At 35.8% G+C, this 17,878-nt stretch overlaps 1 protein-coding gene across 5 annotated transcripts in view; it reads right to left on the bottom strand.

Moving 5' to 3' along the window:
* Positions 1–17,878, bottom strand: part of MYRIP (myosin VIIA and Rab interacting protein) — a 405,480-nt gene that overhangs the window by 59,144 nt on the left and 328,458 nt on the right. For 4 of the 5 annotated variants that reach the window (XM_031940030.1, XM_031940033.1, XM_031940031.1 and 1 more), the window contains exons 4-8: positions 16,181–16,317; positions 5,915–5,995; positions 4,365–4,462; positions 4,044–4,124; positions 3,151–3,291 (exon numbers count right to left, since the gene is read on the bottom strand). In XM_031940030.1, the coding sequence (XP_031795890.1) occupies positions 3,151–3,291; positions 4,044–4,124; positions 4,365–4,462; positions 5,915–5,995; positions 16,181–16,317 (538 nt within the window). The remainder of the gene's footprint in view (positions 1–3,150; positions 3,292–4,043; positions 4,125–4,364; positions 4,463–5,914; positions 5,996–16,180; positions 16,318–17,878) is intronic. The other variant, XM_031940032.1, reaches the window with a different exon arrangement.

The following is a 17,878-nucleotide window of genomic DNA, read 5'->3' as shown; positions in this document are numbered from 1 at the left end:
TCCCTGCCCTGATTTCAATCAACATGTTTTGGCAGAACCAATAAATGGAATTAGATAGCATATTTCAGTTCTCAATCTACAATGATTCAATTGAAATAAATTCCCATTTGCACTGCTCAGCCAATTATGTCTATGTTATTATTTCGGCAAAACATTTTTCAAGTGTTTAACATTTGCAAATTACCTACGGTGGGCAGGAGAATGTATCCTATCTTCAGAGGGCAACTTTTGTCATAGGTGCTGATATATGCATATTGATTTCTCTAATATCAATGACATAGAGGGAATATGAATGCCAAGAATTTGGATAATAATTCATATTTATATAATACCTTAATTTGCATGACATTTTCTTCCCAATTGATCTTTGAAATAGAGTAGTATATGTATTGTTTTTTGGACAATGGAATATTGTACACATACACTTGTGCAAATGCAACTATGAGAGAGACAGGGGCAAAAAGAGACAGAGAAAGAAAGAGAGAGAGAGAGGGACAGAGAGAGAGAGAGAGAGAGACAGAGAGAGAGAGAGAGAGAGAGAGAAAGAAACACAAGAGTGAGGCAAATTCCACTCAGAGCCCCATTTGCTGAGCATAGGACTCTGAGTGTGAGATGGGAGACAGGAATCTGATGCTCCCTCAGCCATTCTCAGTTTCTGTATGGTTCTTACAGCATTAACCTTTTCTTATGGGATGCCAACCCTTCCTTCTTCCATCTATTTCCTGCAGCCAGGTCTCCCAGGATCCCACTTCTGTCATGACTCCTCTGCTCTGTTCTATCCTCCCTAAAAGCTGGGGGCCATCCTGGCCTTGCACAGTCTCCAGGGGCAAAGCGATTTCCCTTTATAATCTAGATATATTCCCTGTGTGTCTCTAATTCTGAGGCTCTGTAGGGGAAGGGGAGAGGGCGGCTGAATGGAGAGAGTTTTGAAGGGAGGGAATGCCAAAGGAATTGATCAGGATGGACCTGGGATTCCAAGAAGCAGTTCACTGGACAGGAAGCCCGATGTCCTGCTATTTCAACCTCACACACTTCTCTGACTTAGAAAATAGGAAAAAGTCCAAAGGATGTTGTAGGCCCAGAAAGTCTCACTTCCTCCTAAAGAGGTGGTATAGGGCTTGGGGTCAGGAAGACCTGAATTCAGATTAACCTCAGATATTCGGTGTTTTTTCTTGGGCATATCACTTTCACTTCACTTCCCCAACCTGTAAAATGAGAATAAGTGCTGTGTTGAAGAGTTAATGGGAGAATCAAAGAAAATTTGTAAAAAGTGCTTAGAACAGGGTGTCTCTCTCTCTCTCTCTCTCTCTCTCTCTCTCTCTGTATATCTTCAGGGGATTTGGCAGCAAGGTCTGACACACAAACTCTTTAGGATAAAACCAATATAAGACAACACAGTACAAATAACACAAGGGAAAACCACTTAGAACATCAGATCTCTTTGAAACCACCATTGCATCCCAGAGATGTCTCACTGGGCTCTATTTCTACCCCTTTCCCTTTTATTTTTTGCAGAAGCAATTGGGATTAAGTGACTTGCTCAGGGTCACACAGCTAGGAAATGTTAAGTGTCTGAGACCAGATTTGAACCCCGGTCCTCCTGACTTAAGGGCTGGTGTTCTATCCACTGTGCCACCCAGCTGGCCCTCTTTCTCTTCTTTGAACACAAGCAGTTTAACAGAAGAATGAGACAGTCTTTAGTGCCTGGAAAGCAGCCTTTCTTCTCCCAGTTCCCCCATACTTCAAGCAGCTTCAGCATGGAAGAGATGCTGATGCATAGATACTGCCTCTGCTAATCCCATGCTCAGATGTCCTGACTTTGTGATTGTGGTGGGCCCAGAAGATAGCTGAAACTGGACCAGCATTAATGATCTGGGTTTTTTCTTAAGAAGAGAATTTTATGGATATATTTTGTTCTTATGTCACTTAAATTTTACCCTGTACTTCTTTCCCCCTCTCTTCCCAAAGAGCCATTTATGTAAGAAAGAATTTTTTAAAAAGGAAAAAATTAAGCAAAATCTATCTAGATTTTTAAAAAATCTGAAAATATATCTAATGTTCTACAACTCTGGACCTGGGAAATTTGCATTTTGGTGAGAAAGGTCCGAAAGTTTAAGGTATTGCACTAGGGCAGAAAAATTTAAACAAAATTTTTTAATTGATATTATTTTGAAACTATCAAGATTTCATATCATTTATCTAAATAAATGATGAAAGTCTCAGAAATGTAATTATCTGTGAACAAACAAGTAAAGGCGGTTCAAATCTTGTCTGTTGGTCTTCTGGTTCTCCCCTTTCCCCTCATCCCCCATCCTTTGTCTCCACTGCTAGTGCCTTCCCTCTCAGCTTGAAGGTAATACGCGTTTTTTCTTTGTACGTGTTCCCCCTCATTGAAAAGCTCCTTGAAGTCAGGTGTCTTGGCATCCCCAAGCCTTACTACAGGGCCAAGGAGACATGTAAAAAAAAAAAAAAAAAGCTTGTTGACTTGTCAGGCTTTAAAATGCAAGACATAAACTGCTCACACTCTTAGCCAATTCAGGTATCTTCTTTATGTCATAGTCTACCGCACAAGATTTCCTACACCCCACGGCCCAGAAAGCTAATCTAGCTTCTATCGTCAGTACTTTGTAGGTCAGAATCCTCCCCAAAATTTAGTTCAAAGCTCACGCCAATGCATGCATTGTTACCGGCTTTAGTTAGACTACTGGTGATGCAATGGGTAGAAAGCTGCACATGGAATCAGTCCAGCTTATTTCAAATCCTGCCTCAGATAATTATGTAACCCTAGATAAGTCACTTTGAAGCCTCAGTTTTCCCTGTATAAAATGGGCATAAAATTATGGCATCAAGCTCTCAAGGGTATTTGTAAAATACTTAGCAAGTTTTAAAGTATATACATACGACTATTTCCAACAATAACAATTTTTAAAAATTTTAAATAAAATTTAAATTTAAGAAATTTAATGAAATACCATTTCAACAAAAGTCATAAATCTGTAAAATTTCCCTCAGAAATCTTCAGATCACTCTCACCAATACCCACATCCTCGGTCCTATATGTGGTGGGTATGGCAACATGCTCCTTAGTGGTAAAAATTCCATTGCTTTTGCTTTCTAGGTGGTAGAAGACAGCCTCCATTGCTTACTCACCAAGAGTGTGCAGGATGCCTGTTCGCCCCCTGGAAAAGCTGGTATCTGCTGACTGCTCACCTTCCTGGTGCTACTGCTGGGCTGTGGCCAATCACAGTCCTTCTCTGTCTGTTCCCCTTTGTCTTTTTGCTTCCTTATGATCTGCAATAGTGGCCACAAAGGGTGACTGGTTACTGGAAGGATTCTTTTTTCCTTTTGAAGGCCTAGGTGTTGGTTGTAGTTTCAAATTTATTGAAAAAATCAATATATTTTGGGCATTTGGTCAGTCTCTCTGTCTCTGTCTCTCTGTCTTTCTGATCTCTCTGTATCTGTCTCTGTCTCTGTGTCTGTTTCTCTCTCCCCTGTCTCTCTCTCTCCCCCTTTCTCCCCTCTCCTTTCTCTCTCCTGGACAATTTTATGGACAAATAAATTTTTTAAAAATAAATTTTATGTAATAGAATAGAAAGAATATGACTCGGATTTTCATTTCACAAGTAAAGAAACTGAAGGGGCTTTGACTATGAGATAACTTCTAAGGACCCTTTAGTTTTATCTCCATGCTCCCCAAAGAAGAGCTAAACAAGGTTTTTCATGGGCATTTTAGAAGGGAATTTTACTGAAGGCCCGATTGTAATACAAGGTGAATTCCATTTCAATTTGGTGGTGCACTGGGGACCCACTTCTCCCCTTGGAGAGGGGCTGGTAGCAGATGTGCCCAGGAGATCCAGCGAAAGGGGCAGAGATTGGGCAGAGTTGCCGCTACCCTGTATAGCAAGTTTTGATGCATTTTCTGGGAAGACAGAACACAGGGAAGATGTGATCAAAATTCCTTCCAATTTCTTCTCATCTGTCAGGTGCTTTGGACTAGGGGTGCAGTTGGCTTAAAAATGCTGTAGCAAAAGACAGCGAGGTACCTTCTGAACGATGGTGGTGGCCAGCTCTTCAATCAGCTCCTCCTTGTGTTCACGTAGATAACTGGCTTCATTCTGTTTGTCCTAGGAGAACACAGACATTTACCCTTGCTATGGACCCACAGACTCTATGACAAGGAATTTGCCACATACTCCTTGGGACCAATTGGATAAAAAATGGCTTTTGGGGCTTGCTTCCAGGAAGGCTTCTTAAGATAAAGGAAGCCGCCTTTATCCGTCCAGGAGGACGATGCTCCCGAAGGATATGTTGTATAAGTGGGCCCGTGGCACCCATGGTGAGACCCTCCATCGGGGTGCACTTACCAGGCTATCCCCGGAGGCTTCTGCCTTGGAGATGGCCTCTTCCACGGCTTCTTCGGCCACTCGCAAGGCCACTGCCAGGATGTCCATCATGCTGTGCCCTGCTCAGGAAATAAAAGGGCATCATTGTCGCCAGATGGCTTAGGATGCTCTGAGTGGAAATAACAGAGTCAACCGTCCATTATTCCTCCCTACTTTCCTCCTAGGAGCATTAGAACATACTCTTTTAGGGATCATGATAATGGAGATTGGCAATTGATGATGAGACAGGCAGTGAAGCCCAATGGAACATAAGTTAGAGGCTCTGAGGCAAAAAAAAAAAAAAAAAAAAAGTATGTTATTTAGTACCAGACTGACTCTGGTCAAGCTGCTCATTTCCTCAGGGCCTCAGTTCTTTCATTTTTAAAATAAGAATTGGATTAGGTCAGCCATGTCAAACTCAAATAGAAATCGATCCCTGTGGTTACTTATTGACTGAGAACATTCCAGATTTATCTATATTATATTGTATTTTTATTTATTTTGTTAAACATTTTTCATTTTCATCTGATTTGCAAACACTTGGGAGTTTGGGGCTGCTTGGGGGTCAGACTCACCCCCCTGAATGTCATCTATCTCTAAGCCTCCTCACAGTTCTAAATCTGTGATCCCATGGTTCACAGAGTGCTAGACTCTGGATATGGTAAAACATGATATAAGAAAACTAACCCATTTAAAAATAGATAAAATCTGTACAAGTACAGAGAAAAGGTTAATTTGATTTGGACAAAATGACCAGTAGAGAAGTTATTTTAAAAAAATCCAAATAAATTTTTTTTTCTTTGTTTAAAAGCAGTGTATTAAAAAGTAAAAAAAAATATTTTCTATGATTAACAACAATAAAAGTAAAATAACTGATGTTTATAAAGTACTTAAGTTTTTTTTTTAACTTAAAATCTCATGGGAGATGGAGGCAAGATGATGGAATAAAGGCAGGAAGCTCTTACCCAAACCCCTCCAAATACCTTTAAATAATGACTCTAAACAAATTTTAGAATGTCAGGACACACAAAAAGAATACCCAGGTGGGACTGGAACACAGTCCCAATGCAGGCTGTACCAACACAGCCTGGGCCCCAGCAAGCCAAGAGAAGGCTTTAGGAGCCTTTGAATCAATGGCAGTGGTAGAGGTTTTCAGCCCATAAAACACCAAGGATGATTTGGAAGGTTGTCAGGAAAGGTTTGTTGCACTAGGGTGTGAGGGGAGCTCCAGCAAACCAGGAGCAGACCTTGGGAGCCATTGAATTAGTAGTGATGGCAGTGGCCACAGTCGCTTCTGGAGGTCTCAGCCCACAGATGGCAAGGGGATTGAAGGACTAATCAGAAGGAGATTGCAGGGATCTCTGCTAGTACCAAGCCCAGATTCTGTTGCTTTTCCCATGCTCACATCTGCCTCTTTGCAACTTCTACACATCATTCCTAGCTGTCCTTTAGGACAAAGCAAAACAAGTCCAATTTCTCTTTTATACCAATGTTTAAGTTGTAATAGTTATTTTTTTTTGAAGGAACATTACCTTCCGACTGCCTGTAGAATGTAGAATCACTGCCACTGATGCTTCCTTCATTCTCCAAGCTCGGCTCCAAAAAGCTTCCTTCTACCAAAAAAGAGAAAGAAAAAGGGACACAAGAAATATCATCATCACTGCAGTGGATCTTAAACTTTTTGCAGGGAGGAACCCTTCATTAGTTAATTACTCAATCCATCCATCCATTCATTCATTCACTGTCATTCATTTACTTATTTATCTATTTGCATTTCATCTATCTATGAATTTCTGTCTTTTTCAGTTGCCTTTTTCTACCCATTTACTAATATACTTCTATAGTTCTTAACACAAAACCCTTTCTTATGTTAAAGAAAGACAGTTAAGGAAAACTTATTATATTATTATATTTTTATATATCTTGATGTGTTAAACAAATACTCTAGGCATTTTAAAAACTATTTGAATAGAATATCTTTTTCTATTTTTTTGGGGGGGTTGGCTAAATATAGATACTATAAATATATTTTTTAAAAAACTGAATCTCACTAAATCTATTAATCATCTTGATAAACTTTTTCATTGATTCACTAGGATTTTCTATGTATACCATTATATTTTCTATTAATAAGGATAATTTTGTCTTTTCTTTCCTGTTTGTAGCTTTAATTTCTCTAAATTATGAAAAAGAATAGTGAGAAAAGAAATATCCTTGCTCTATATCCATAGATCTATATCCATGTGTTTTGGGAAATCTTACAGTGTTCTTCTATGTAAATGAGAGGCAGCTGATAGCACAGTGGACAGAACAGTAGGCCTGGTATCAAGATCTGGGCTCAAATTCAGCCTCATATACTTAACAACTCTGTGACCATGGGCAAGTCTTTTAAACTCAACTTGTTTCAATTTCCTCAACTGTAAAATGGGGATAATAATAGCATCTATTTTTCTCTCTTTTAAAAATTTTTCCACTTAATAGCATTTTATTTTTTCCACTTACATGTAAAGATAGTTTCAACATTCACTTTTATAAAATTTTGATTTCCAAATTTTTTTCTTCTTCCCTTTTTGCCCTCTCCCCTCTCCAAGACAGCAACCAATCTGATATAGGTTGTACATGTACAATCATATTTAATGTATTTCCACATTAGTCATGTTGTGAAAGAAAAATCAGAATAAAAGGGAAACACTACAAGGAAGAAAAAACAAAAAAAAGAATGAATGATATGCTTTAATTGGCCTTCAGATACCATAGTTCTTTTTCTGGATGGGGATAGCATCTTCCATCATGAGTCGTTTGTGAATTGTCTTAGATCATTGTATTAACAGCACCAATTTCACAAGGTTGTTGTGAGGATAGAATGAGGTATTTATAAAAAGTACTTAGCAGAGTGCCTAACACATAGTAGGAACTATATGCATGCTTATTCTTTTCCCTTTTTTCCCTGAATATCAATTTGTACCTCTCTGTATCTCTGTCTCTGTCTGTCTTTTTATCTCTGACTTTCTCTCTTAAACATAAAGGAATTTCAGCATCCAAGGCCAATTCTCTCTCTCCTATATTAATTAGGTTTCTATTCAAGACTTGGTCACAACTTAGTCTTTTTATTTATTTATTTTTTTGGTTTATATTCTCAACAAATATTTGTATTTATATACATGTCTATAAACCAAGAGCTCATGTTTTATATATAATATGATTATATATACATATATACATACAATACGTATTATATGACATGTATTATGTTATGTTGTAATTATACATATCATAATATGTATTATATTATATGTAATTATATTACATATTATATATACATATATTTGTAATATATGCTTATATATTTATATATAAAATTCAAGAGCTAGTGTTTTTCAAAGAGAAACACTGAAATAGTTATATTTTTTGACTATGTTAAGGAAGAACACTTCTATGGCTATTATTTTGTAATTTTAGAAAAAATGAGTATTGCATATTGTATAATTATGTTTCTTTTCTGTTGAAACAATCATTAGGTTCCAGTTTTTAATGACCAATTATGTTAATTGTTTTGCTAATATGGATCATCTTTATAATCACACAGAATAGCTTTTTAATATATTTCTGGAGTGTTTTTTTTTTTTTTTTGCTAAAATTTTATTGAAAAATTTTCAGCATTATTTGTTAGAAAAAATATTTGTACATTCTCTTCCTCAAATTTATCCCTCCCTCATTTGGGTACCAAGGTCATATTTGTTTCTTAAAAAGCATTTATAGAATATATATTTTTTATCAATTCTTAAAAATAATTTCTGTAGCATAGATATTAATTGCTCTTTAATTTAAAGATACTCATAAATTCATGTGGTCCAGGGTTACCATCCTGTCCTTGCCCTTCAAAATGAATTTATTACTTGTTCTAATTATACTTATGAAAATGAGTTTTTAAAGATAATTATTTTCCTTTTTTAGTACTTAGAGAGTCTGCTATGTAGTACAGTGGGTAGACTTAAATTTAGTGTCAGGAAGACTTGCGTTTGAATCCTTGCTCAGAAATTAATATGTAACTTCGAGGAAATAATTTAATTTGTCTCAGCTTCAGTTTTTTATCTGTTAAGTGAGAATGATAATAATAGTACCTACCTGACAGGAATATTATGAGGATATTGTGAGATAACATACATGTAGTGCCTTTCAAAAGATATAAATTTTAGTAATGATTATTTTCTTTATGTTTCTCTATCAATTTCTTTTAAATTTTCAGTGATGTTAAAATGAAATATTTCTGATAATTCTTTTAATTTCCTTACTGTTGTTTTGAATTTATATTGATTATTTTTATTCTTATAATTCAATTTTCTCTTGTTAATCAGTTTAATTAATTTTTTAGTTTAAAGAAAATTATTTACATTTGTGATTTTTATAGTTCTTTTTAATTTGATTTATTTCTCATGTAATTTTTATACCTCCTTTTGTATTTGATTTGTCCATTTCCTAGTTTTTAAAAAAATGTGCTCATTTTATATTTTATAAGTCTTTTTTTCAGAGATTTAATTTGTTCTTTGAAGATTGTTTTAGTCTATTTCTCTAAAATGTTGCCATGTTGCTTTATTATTTTCTGTGTTTATTATTGCTTTTATGATTTTTTTCTCTTGCTCACTAATCACTACTTAGGATACCATTTCTTCTGGACCTTGTCAAATTGGAGAGTTGCCAGAGTATTGAGGGGATAAATGACTAACAATTATCTCATCAGTAGCATGTGTTTGAGGTAGAATTTGAACCCAGGTGTTACTGAGTCTGAAGCTACCCCCTTTATCCTACTGCCTCTATGTACTACTTAGTCTACATTTAGGCCTTTATTTTTTGCTTATGTTCCCTGTATTAATTATTATTTTTGCTTTTGTTGTGTTTTGGTCTTTAAAGGAAAGAGGTGATTAGCATTTCTGTCTTTCTGTATTTTTTAATCTATTCTTTGTGCTTTGATATAAATAATTTATTCAGTTTTTCCTCTTCTAAGAAATGTGGCTGCATCATCCCTCTTATTATTTTACCCTTCTATATAATTCTGAAATCTAATATCCCATCCATATGCTTTACATTTTTTAAAAACATATATTGTTTTAAGGGGTGCATTAGTCTATATTTATAGGCAAAGACTACTGCTGGGCTATTCAAATTGATTTTCTTTTATAGTTACAGATCTCTCTCTTGACTGCAGTAATTATTGTTTGACACAGAAATTCTGAAGTAAAAAGAATATATATCTTGGTTCTTTAAAGTTAGGTTTCCTTTTTTTTTTATGTTCCACATGGGGTTACTTTAAAAATATAAATATTTTTCAATATCATTCAGTCTTCTTTTTTTTCCTTCCCCTTTTCCTTTTGTCTCACCTAGAAGATTTACATCATAAAGGAGGTAGTATACTTTATAGAAATACCTCTATCCCTTTACATTCACCCATGTACACCATAGCACCCTGGATCCTGTAAACTCCTCAGGACAGAGATGTCACACTCCCTCTCCATGCACAGCTTGTGATCCTGTGATCCTTAGGTAGTTAAAGCAACCTTGGGATGTATTCGTATCCTCCAAACCCATCATGAGACTTCACCTTTTAGGGAACACACCTCAATTCCTTTTCTGCAACAGCTCCTGAGTTCTGCTCCTCAGTCCTGACTTTCTGTGCCAGCCATCTCTTCTCCCAGATGTTCCTTTCCTATTTTCTACAGCTGCTAAAGACTCAAGAAACCACTTTCTGCCTTCTTCTGAAACCTCTCCTCTGAGTAACTTTCCTTTGCATCATTTTTCACTAGACTGAAGGCTCTCATCATTGGAGAGTGTAGATTATAATCCATGGAATTTTATTTAAATTCTTCCTCCTTCTCTGATCTTGACTTTGCTGAAACCCAGAGATCATTAGTTACTTAGAGCCTTTGCTCATAGGCATTCTTTCTTTGTTTTCTTTTAATAATCAGAAGTTGGAAAAAACCTCTGCTATATTCTTCTCCAGCAAGTGAAGCACAAGAGCACTGATTTCATTTTAAGAACCTTTTCTTATTAGATACTTTTATTGTATTTCTCTTATGTGAAATATCTGTATGTCATTATACTGATCACCTTGGGGTTTCTTTTCTAAAAATTACTCTATTTTGTTGAAAGTTTATCTTTCAAAATGAATGATTGGATTCATTTTTAAAAGATATATTATTTTGAAGGGTGCTTTATTCTATATTTATAGACAAAGACTACTGCTGGGCTATTCAAATTAATTTTCTTTTATAGTTAAAGGTCTCTCTCTTGACTGCAATAATTATTGTTTGACACAGAAATTCTAAAGTAAAAAGAATATATATCTTGGTCCTTTAAACTTGGGTTTCCTATTTTTTTAATGATCCATATATTTTCTCTATCTGTACTTTGCCCTGAGTTTCTAATATTCCTGAACAAACTTCTTTATTTTTTACTTGATGGAATTTTGGCTTCTTAATTCATTGCATTTTTTCTGGGCAATCTATTATCTTCAAATTATCCTTTTGCATCTTATCATTAAGTTTTGGACACCACAAGTCATATAGTCTCTTTTTATTCAATTCTGTCATATGTTCTTCTCTTTCACTATTTCACTATGGTTCTAAATCTCCCATCTTTTTTGGAGAGTTTATACATCCTATATTCTAAATTCTTTATTTTATGTATTCCTCCTTTAAAATTTGTGATTTTCTGTTTACATTCTGCCCTAATTTCCATCCAATTTTTTTTCTTTTGATATTACTTTTGCATCTTTTCACTATTCTCAACATTTCCAGGATTACTATTTTACATCATTTCTGGAAACCCAACATGATATATTGTCTTGCTTTATTTTCCATTAGACATTTTGGGAGTTAATTTTATTAATTTTTAAATATTAATTGTGTTGAGATCTTTCTAGATTACTTATTCATTTTTTATTTTTTAGTTTCATAATTATTTTTTCTGCTTTGGGGCTAGATTTATACTTGAGCTTTCTCTCTTGGCTTACTTTGCTTCTGCTTCTCTCATGTTCTAGGTTAACATTATTTTGCCTGGATATCTGCTTAGTCAAAACTTCAAAAGTAGACTGATGTATAGATTCTGTCACCTTCTATTTGTGTTGGGGCCTCTTTCCACCTCTCCCTTCTCTAGAAAGTTTTATACTTCTGAGTTTTCCTCTCAACCCTATGGGACATTTTCTCCATCCTGGGTCTAGGTGAGTTTAATCTATTCCCCTTGATCAAGGGTGACACTGGAGGTCAGACTGAGTCATTGTCAAAAAGAGACAGAATAGAAGTTACCACATATCTAAAACTTGATATTTGTATCTGTTAAAGTGAGTTGTGTTGGTATCAGGACAGATTGGGTAACATAAGGTGTATATATAACAAGCCTTTCATGTAAATAGCCTACTGCTATTCTATGCTTTTCCTTGTGTGAAGGTAGCTTTAGTTCCTTTTTTGTCATGTGATTTTAATTAATTTGATCAATTCATTTCTTATTATTCTGAGGTGGGTGAGGATGGAAGCTTTGCTGAGAATTCTGCACAATTCTACTTTAAAGACAACTTTGTGTTTCAATAAACATATTTTAAAGTGATTAAAACAAAATCTTTTACTAATTGTATCTAATAACATATAGTTGATTTAAAAATATTTATATCTTCAAATTTCTATTCTGCATTGAATAACATTATAAAAGCCAAATAATTAGAAGGTTGTGATTATATAATAAGTGAGATGGGAAGGGTTTCTGTTGGAGACAACAGCTCATTTGTAAAATGCTTCACAATACTTTTCGTTTTTCTTTCAACTTAACACAGAGAGAAGGATTTTGAGGGGATTGTCTCAAATAATTATGTTTTCACTTTGAAGTTTTGAGTGTTTTTAAATGAATTATGTTTCATCTGTAAATGCCTCTCTAGTTCTGGAACTCTTAAAATCTGGTAACAACACTGTATCAGCATCACTGAAAGTCAATTCAAACTGGAGATAACTATTATTGTTATCAGAATTTGATTCATAATTTAGGTGCATGGATGCTTGTTTTATCATCAGAATCTTAGTTTAATAAGAACATTTTTGCTTTCTTATTTCTTCAGATATACTGATGTTATCCAAATAGCCTTCATGGACAACATAAAATATAAATAAAATAAATAATATAAAAATTCATGGGCAACATAAAATGTAAAAATACAGCAAAATTAAAATATCTATGATTATAAATTTGTGCTGATTTTTTTTCAGACTTTTTACTGATACACATCAATAGTTAAGTGTTTAGGTGGCCCCTCTAAAGGGGCAGGATCACTAATTGAGTCTAATTCAGCCTCTTAGAGTGCAAAGAGCACTATTTCTGGGATCAGAGGACCTAGGCTAAAATCCCATCTCTGACATGACCTATGTGACCATGAAAACATCATCTAATCTCTCTGGCTTTTCAGTTTTCTCATCCATAAAAAGAGAATGTCACACTAGGCAAAAGAAGTCTTCTGGAGTTCCTTCAAGTTCTATGATCCAAGACCAATAAGAAACCAGCTTTCCAGTAATGTCATCAACTTACATCAGTTTCTTTGAATTCACTTGAATCCAGTTAAACTGATAAGAACACTGCATTCAATTAACACATGAGAACAAAGCAGAGGGGATTACATTGGGTGCTTATCTTCTCTTACAACCTTTCATGGATAATTTCATAGAATCTAGAGTTCTCTGGAAAACAATATGAGAAATATGATTCTCTAGATAAAAATCAGTAGTTACTCCCCATCAAGCCATCTAAGTCTTCTTAGACTGAGTTTTCAGAAACAGTGTGTCATAGTAATACGACTAGTAATCAAATTTGCACTGACTTCTTCCACCCTGATCAATGCTAGGCCATCCCTCGCTCTTTCTCCTGTTCTTCACATTACTAGACTAAGAGAATCCAAACATTCCATATGCAGTGTCAAGAATTTCTCCTCTGCACCTCAACACATTCAGTCTGGAGGCTCTAAGGGAAAATATAGAAAAAGAGCAGACAAGTGAATCATAGTGGATTTAATTTCCTTTTGAGGAAAGAAAATCATTTTATGCATTGATTTAGGGAAGTCATTTAATTACCATTGGATCTATATAGATGTAGACAGCTAGGTGATGCAGTGGACTTAGACTCAGGAAGTTTGAGTGCAAATTCAACCTTAGACACTTACTAGCTATTTAACCCTGAACAAGCCACTTAACCCTATTTGCCTCAATTTCCTAATCTGTAAAATGAGATGGAAAAGGAAATGGCAAACTACTCTAGTATCTTCCCAATAAAATTCCAAATGGGGACACAAAGAGTTGCACATGATTCAAATGACTGAATAACAACTGCATAGACATGACATACAAGCAAATTTTTATTTTAATGGTTGGTTTGAATACAAAGAATAGATAGCAGATCCGACTGAACCAGATTATCCTTAAATTATTCTTGGGTTTTAAATTGGGAGCTTTTATCAATAGCATTACTATATAGGCTTAATACTTCTAGATCTTAGGGAAAATGAGGAGGTTCACCTAGATAATCTTGAAAGTCCCTTCATATTCTAAGTCATAAGGGTATATGGTTTTATTTTCTACTTAGCTCTGATTCTTAAAGCACATTTCAGGAAAATCAGTAAGGGATTAAGCCTTAATGGCTTAAGGCTTATTTATTTGCTTTAAGACTTTCAGGACATCCAATGTGACACAAAGAAGCAGAATTCGAAAAGGCTAAGAATTTAAACCCTTTGTCCTGAATAAGAATAGATTTTTACCAACATACTCTCTATCTTCCTTATTTTCCTGAGTTTTGATGGAATATAAACTTCTTGATGACTGAGAATGTCTTCTTTATAGCCTCTGCTTCTTGCACAATGAGAGGGGAAAAGGTAAGGGAAGAAAAAAGGAGATAATGAGGAAAGGCACAGTGAGAAGGAAAATGGAGGAAGGAGAATTATAAGGCCCAGATATATATATATATATATATATATTTGTATACTTGTATATAGGAAGAACATAAAGCAGAGACTGTATGAGCTTGGAGAACTGGTCATATTACCTACTAGTCCTATTTATAATTAGATAATACCTAAATTACAAATACCATGGTTATTATCACAGGAACAGAAATAGAGTTCAGTTTCAAAGGACATGGCAATTCCTAGAGGCAGCAATGTGGGTAGAAAGCCGGCCTTTGAGTCAAGTACAAGTCCCTCCGAATTTGACCAGGGCAAAATCCTTTCACTTCTCAGTTCCCAGAGCAACTTGCTAAGTCTCTAAGTTGAAGGGCAGAAGTTGATTTGTATTTGGTGGAGAGACATTCTAATGAAATCACAACTCTGGTCTCCCCTTCCCTCAACAATACTTAAAGACTGAGGCAATATGGCTCAATGGAAAGAACACTGGATTTGGAGTCTGAGAGGGCATGAACATGGGTGATTTTGGACCAGACATTTGGACATCATGGGGTTCGAGTAGCCAACTGTCTCGTCCCTCAAGTGTCTAGTCTCTTCTTAGTTCCTGTTCCCAAGAAATATTTCAGGAAAATCAGTAAGGAAGAGGATAAAAAAGCATGGATGCTTTTCTCTCTTGGCTACAATATTTCCAAGTAGCTTGTGAGCCTGTATTTGTGACAACCACTCTGAAAGTCCACATGAGTTAAAAAGTTCCTTCCTATTCCTCCCTTGCCTAAATGGGTATCTTATTTTTAGATGAGACAGAACTGAAGAGAGTGTTGAAACACCAACAATGTGAGATGATGACAGTAAAAAGGCTGAAAATGAGATGGATGATATTTTTCCTTCAGCAACATTTGCTAATCAAAACTATTCCCATGTGCCAGCAGAGTGCTGAAGACTGAATGAACATTTTTGTGTTCATTTTCCTGTTCTCACAGCTCTGATGTGTTTCCCCTTAGTTTCCATAACCTACATGGCACTAGGGATAGAGTGCTAGACCTGGAATCAAGGAAGATCTGAGTTCAAATCCAGACAAGCCCCTTCACCACTCGTGGTCTGTTCCTCATCTATAAAATGGGGATAATAATCTATTTATCCCTAAGGTTTTTTTTTTTTTTTGCAAGAAGCAAATTAGAAAATGTGTATAAAACACTTTGCAAATTTAAGAGCACTATATAAATTTTATGTCAGGCAGGGGAAGGCCAGTAGTACAATGGATTGAGTTTCTGTCCAGGAAGACTCAACAGCCTGAGTTCAAATCTCCTCTAGGTACTAGCTTTGTGGCCCTGGGCAAACCCTTAACCTTGTTCTTAGCCCCAGAAAACAGGCTCAAGACCAAATGAGCACAAGATTTAGAAAAGGAAAAACTTCCTAACAATGAGAGTTGTCCAAAAGCATTGTGAGGTAGTCTGTTTCTCATCACTGGAGGATTTTGAATGATCACTATATAACCGGCCATTGGTGACATTATGGAAAGGATTTTTTTTTTGACTCAGTTTTGGATTAGACTAAATGGCCCCTGAAATCCCTTCTCCAAGGGTATTCCAAGATTTTGTGATTCTAAGATTTAACAAGATCCTAAAAGAAATGCTACAAAAGACTTACATCATAACTAGATTGAGGACTCCTATTCACTTCCCTTGCCTGTCTCCAATTCTGCATTTTTAACCTTTTATCCAAGCAGGGATGTCCAAATGTATTTTTACTGTTCCAATACAACTGGCTTCCACCTACCCCATCCCCAGGCCCTCTTCACTTATACCTTAAACTCATTCACTCTAAGATTATTTCCCCTTCATAGTCTATTAACAGTCCCTGGAGCAGGGCCCAATACCTATTAGGTCAAAGCAAGCTCCACTCTCCAGTCTGTGTTTTTTATACAAGTTCTTCAGGACTTTAGCACTGCCGAAACGTTTGAAGCGGCTTTTCACGTTATTGTAGTACCATTCTAGGGACTGTGTTCTTAGGAGTCTAAAAGAAACAGAGGAGAAAACAAGATTTAGAAATAAATGGCACATATTCAATAATTGCACTTAAGTAATGTAATCACTGGAGTTTATAACCACCGGAGTACTGCAGGTAAGATTAGAAGACCCGGATCTGAGGCGATCTTTTAACCCATGGGCAAGTCAAGTATCATGTGAAATTATTGGTTGTCTTCAAGAACAAAGAATCACCACCATTTATTTTCTAATTAAGGTCTTTGGTCTCACTTTGTTTACGTTTAAAATGAGGCACAGCCTATGGCCAATCACCATAATCTCTGTGATTTAGTAGGCATTTATTAAGCCCCTCTACTGGTTAAGTGTTAAGGATTCAAAGACAAAATTAAAAATAATTCCTGCCTTCCAGGAGCTTATGCTTTATATCTAAGAACCCAGTCAGATAATTTAATTCAGCATTAAGAATTAAGCAGGTGCTATGGACAAGGTATTGTGCTAAGCATAAAAAGGAAATAGTTCCTGCTGTCAAAAAATGTACAGTCTAATAAGGGAATCTGAAATATGCTGAATATAAAGTGTAGAGGCAGTATGTCCAAAGAACAAAGAAAAAATCCAAAACACCAGGAGAAATCTGAAAGAGAAAAATCACTTCTAACTCGGGGGGATTGAGAGGTCTTTAGGGAGAAGGAGACCATGAAATTATTTCTTGAAGGGACAGACTTTACCATTTGTGAGTAAAAACCCATTCTAAGCATTTAGAACGAGCCCCATGTGCTAGATATGGACAGAGGAAGATAAGATGAAAGAGGCAATGTTGAGTATTCCAGTTTTAACTGTAACCTAGAGTAGTATAAAGGGAAATAATAAGGCTGGTGAAGTAGATTGAAATCAGATTGTGTAAGGCATTGAATATCAGAATAATTACTTTCTGTCAGATACGGCAAACCACCACCTTGATCTTGACCACTATTCCCCCCCACCCCCCGCCATAGCCCAAGACCCTTAACTCAAGGTCCCCAGGAAAAGCAGCATCCCCTACATCACTAGTCTCTGCAGACATTGTCCAGGGCAGATCCTTGTGGAGATGTGGCCAAGTACCTGTTGATGATGTTGCAGCCCTCACCTCTTCCGAGCCCCAGCTACTAAAGACTTAGACAAGAAAATTCTTACCATCAAAGTACTTTCAAATGGCTCAAGCACCAAAACAAATAGAATTTTATCAGTGTAATGACATTTTGAAAAATGCATTACCATCTGCTTTCCTCTTGTAACCTAAGGACCGTGGGACCTTTCCATCTGGCATTTTCCTATATTTTTGTCTTCCCTTATTTAAAAAATAAGGTTCTTGAGAGCAAGAACTGCCATACTCTTCTATTTTTATCTCCACTACTTAACACAGTGCTTGGGACACAGTAAGGACTTAATAAATTTTTTTTCACTCATTCATTCAAATTCAAATAGGCAAATTTTGAACACAATACTTGGGACTCCAGAGCCAGTATACTATGCCATGTATTTCTATTAGCTTTAAAGCTTATTTTAACTAATATTCCATTATCCACTTAACAAAAATTTATCCAGCTTGTATT

This window comes from Sarcophilus harrisii, chromosome 5 (assembly GCF_902635505.1).
Source record: "Sarcophilus harrisii chromosome 5, mSarHar1.11, whole genome shotgun sequence".
In the NCBI taxonomy this organism is placed as follows: Eukaryota; Metazoa; Chordata; class Mammalia; order Dasyuromorphia; family Dasyuridae; genus Sarcophilus; species Sarcophilus harrisii.
The sequence above is the reverse complement of the archived record's forward strand: the minus strand, read 5'-3'. Positions and strand labels throughout refer to the sequence as shown.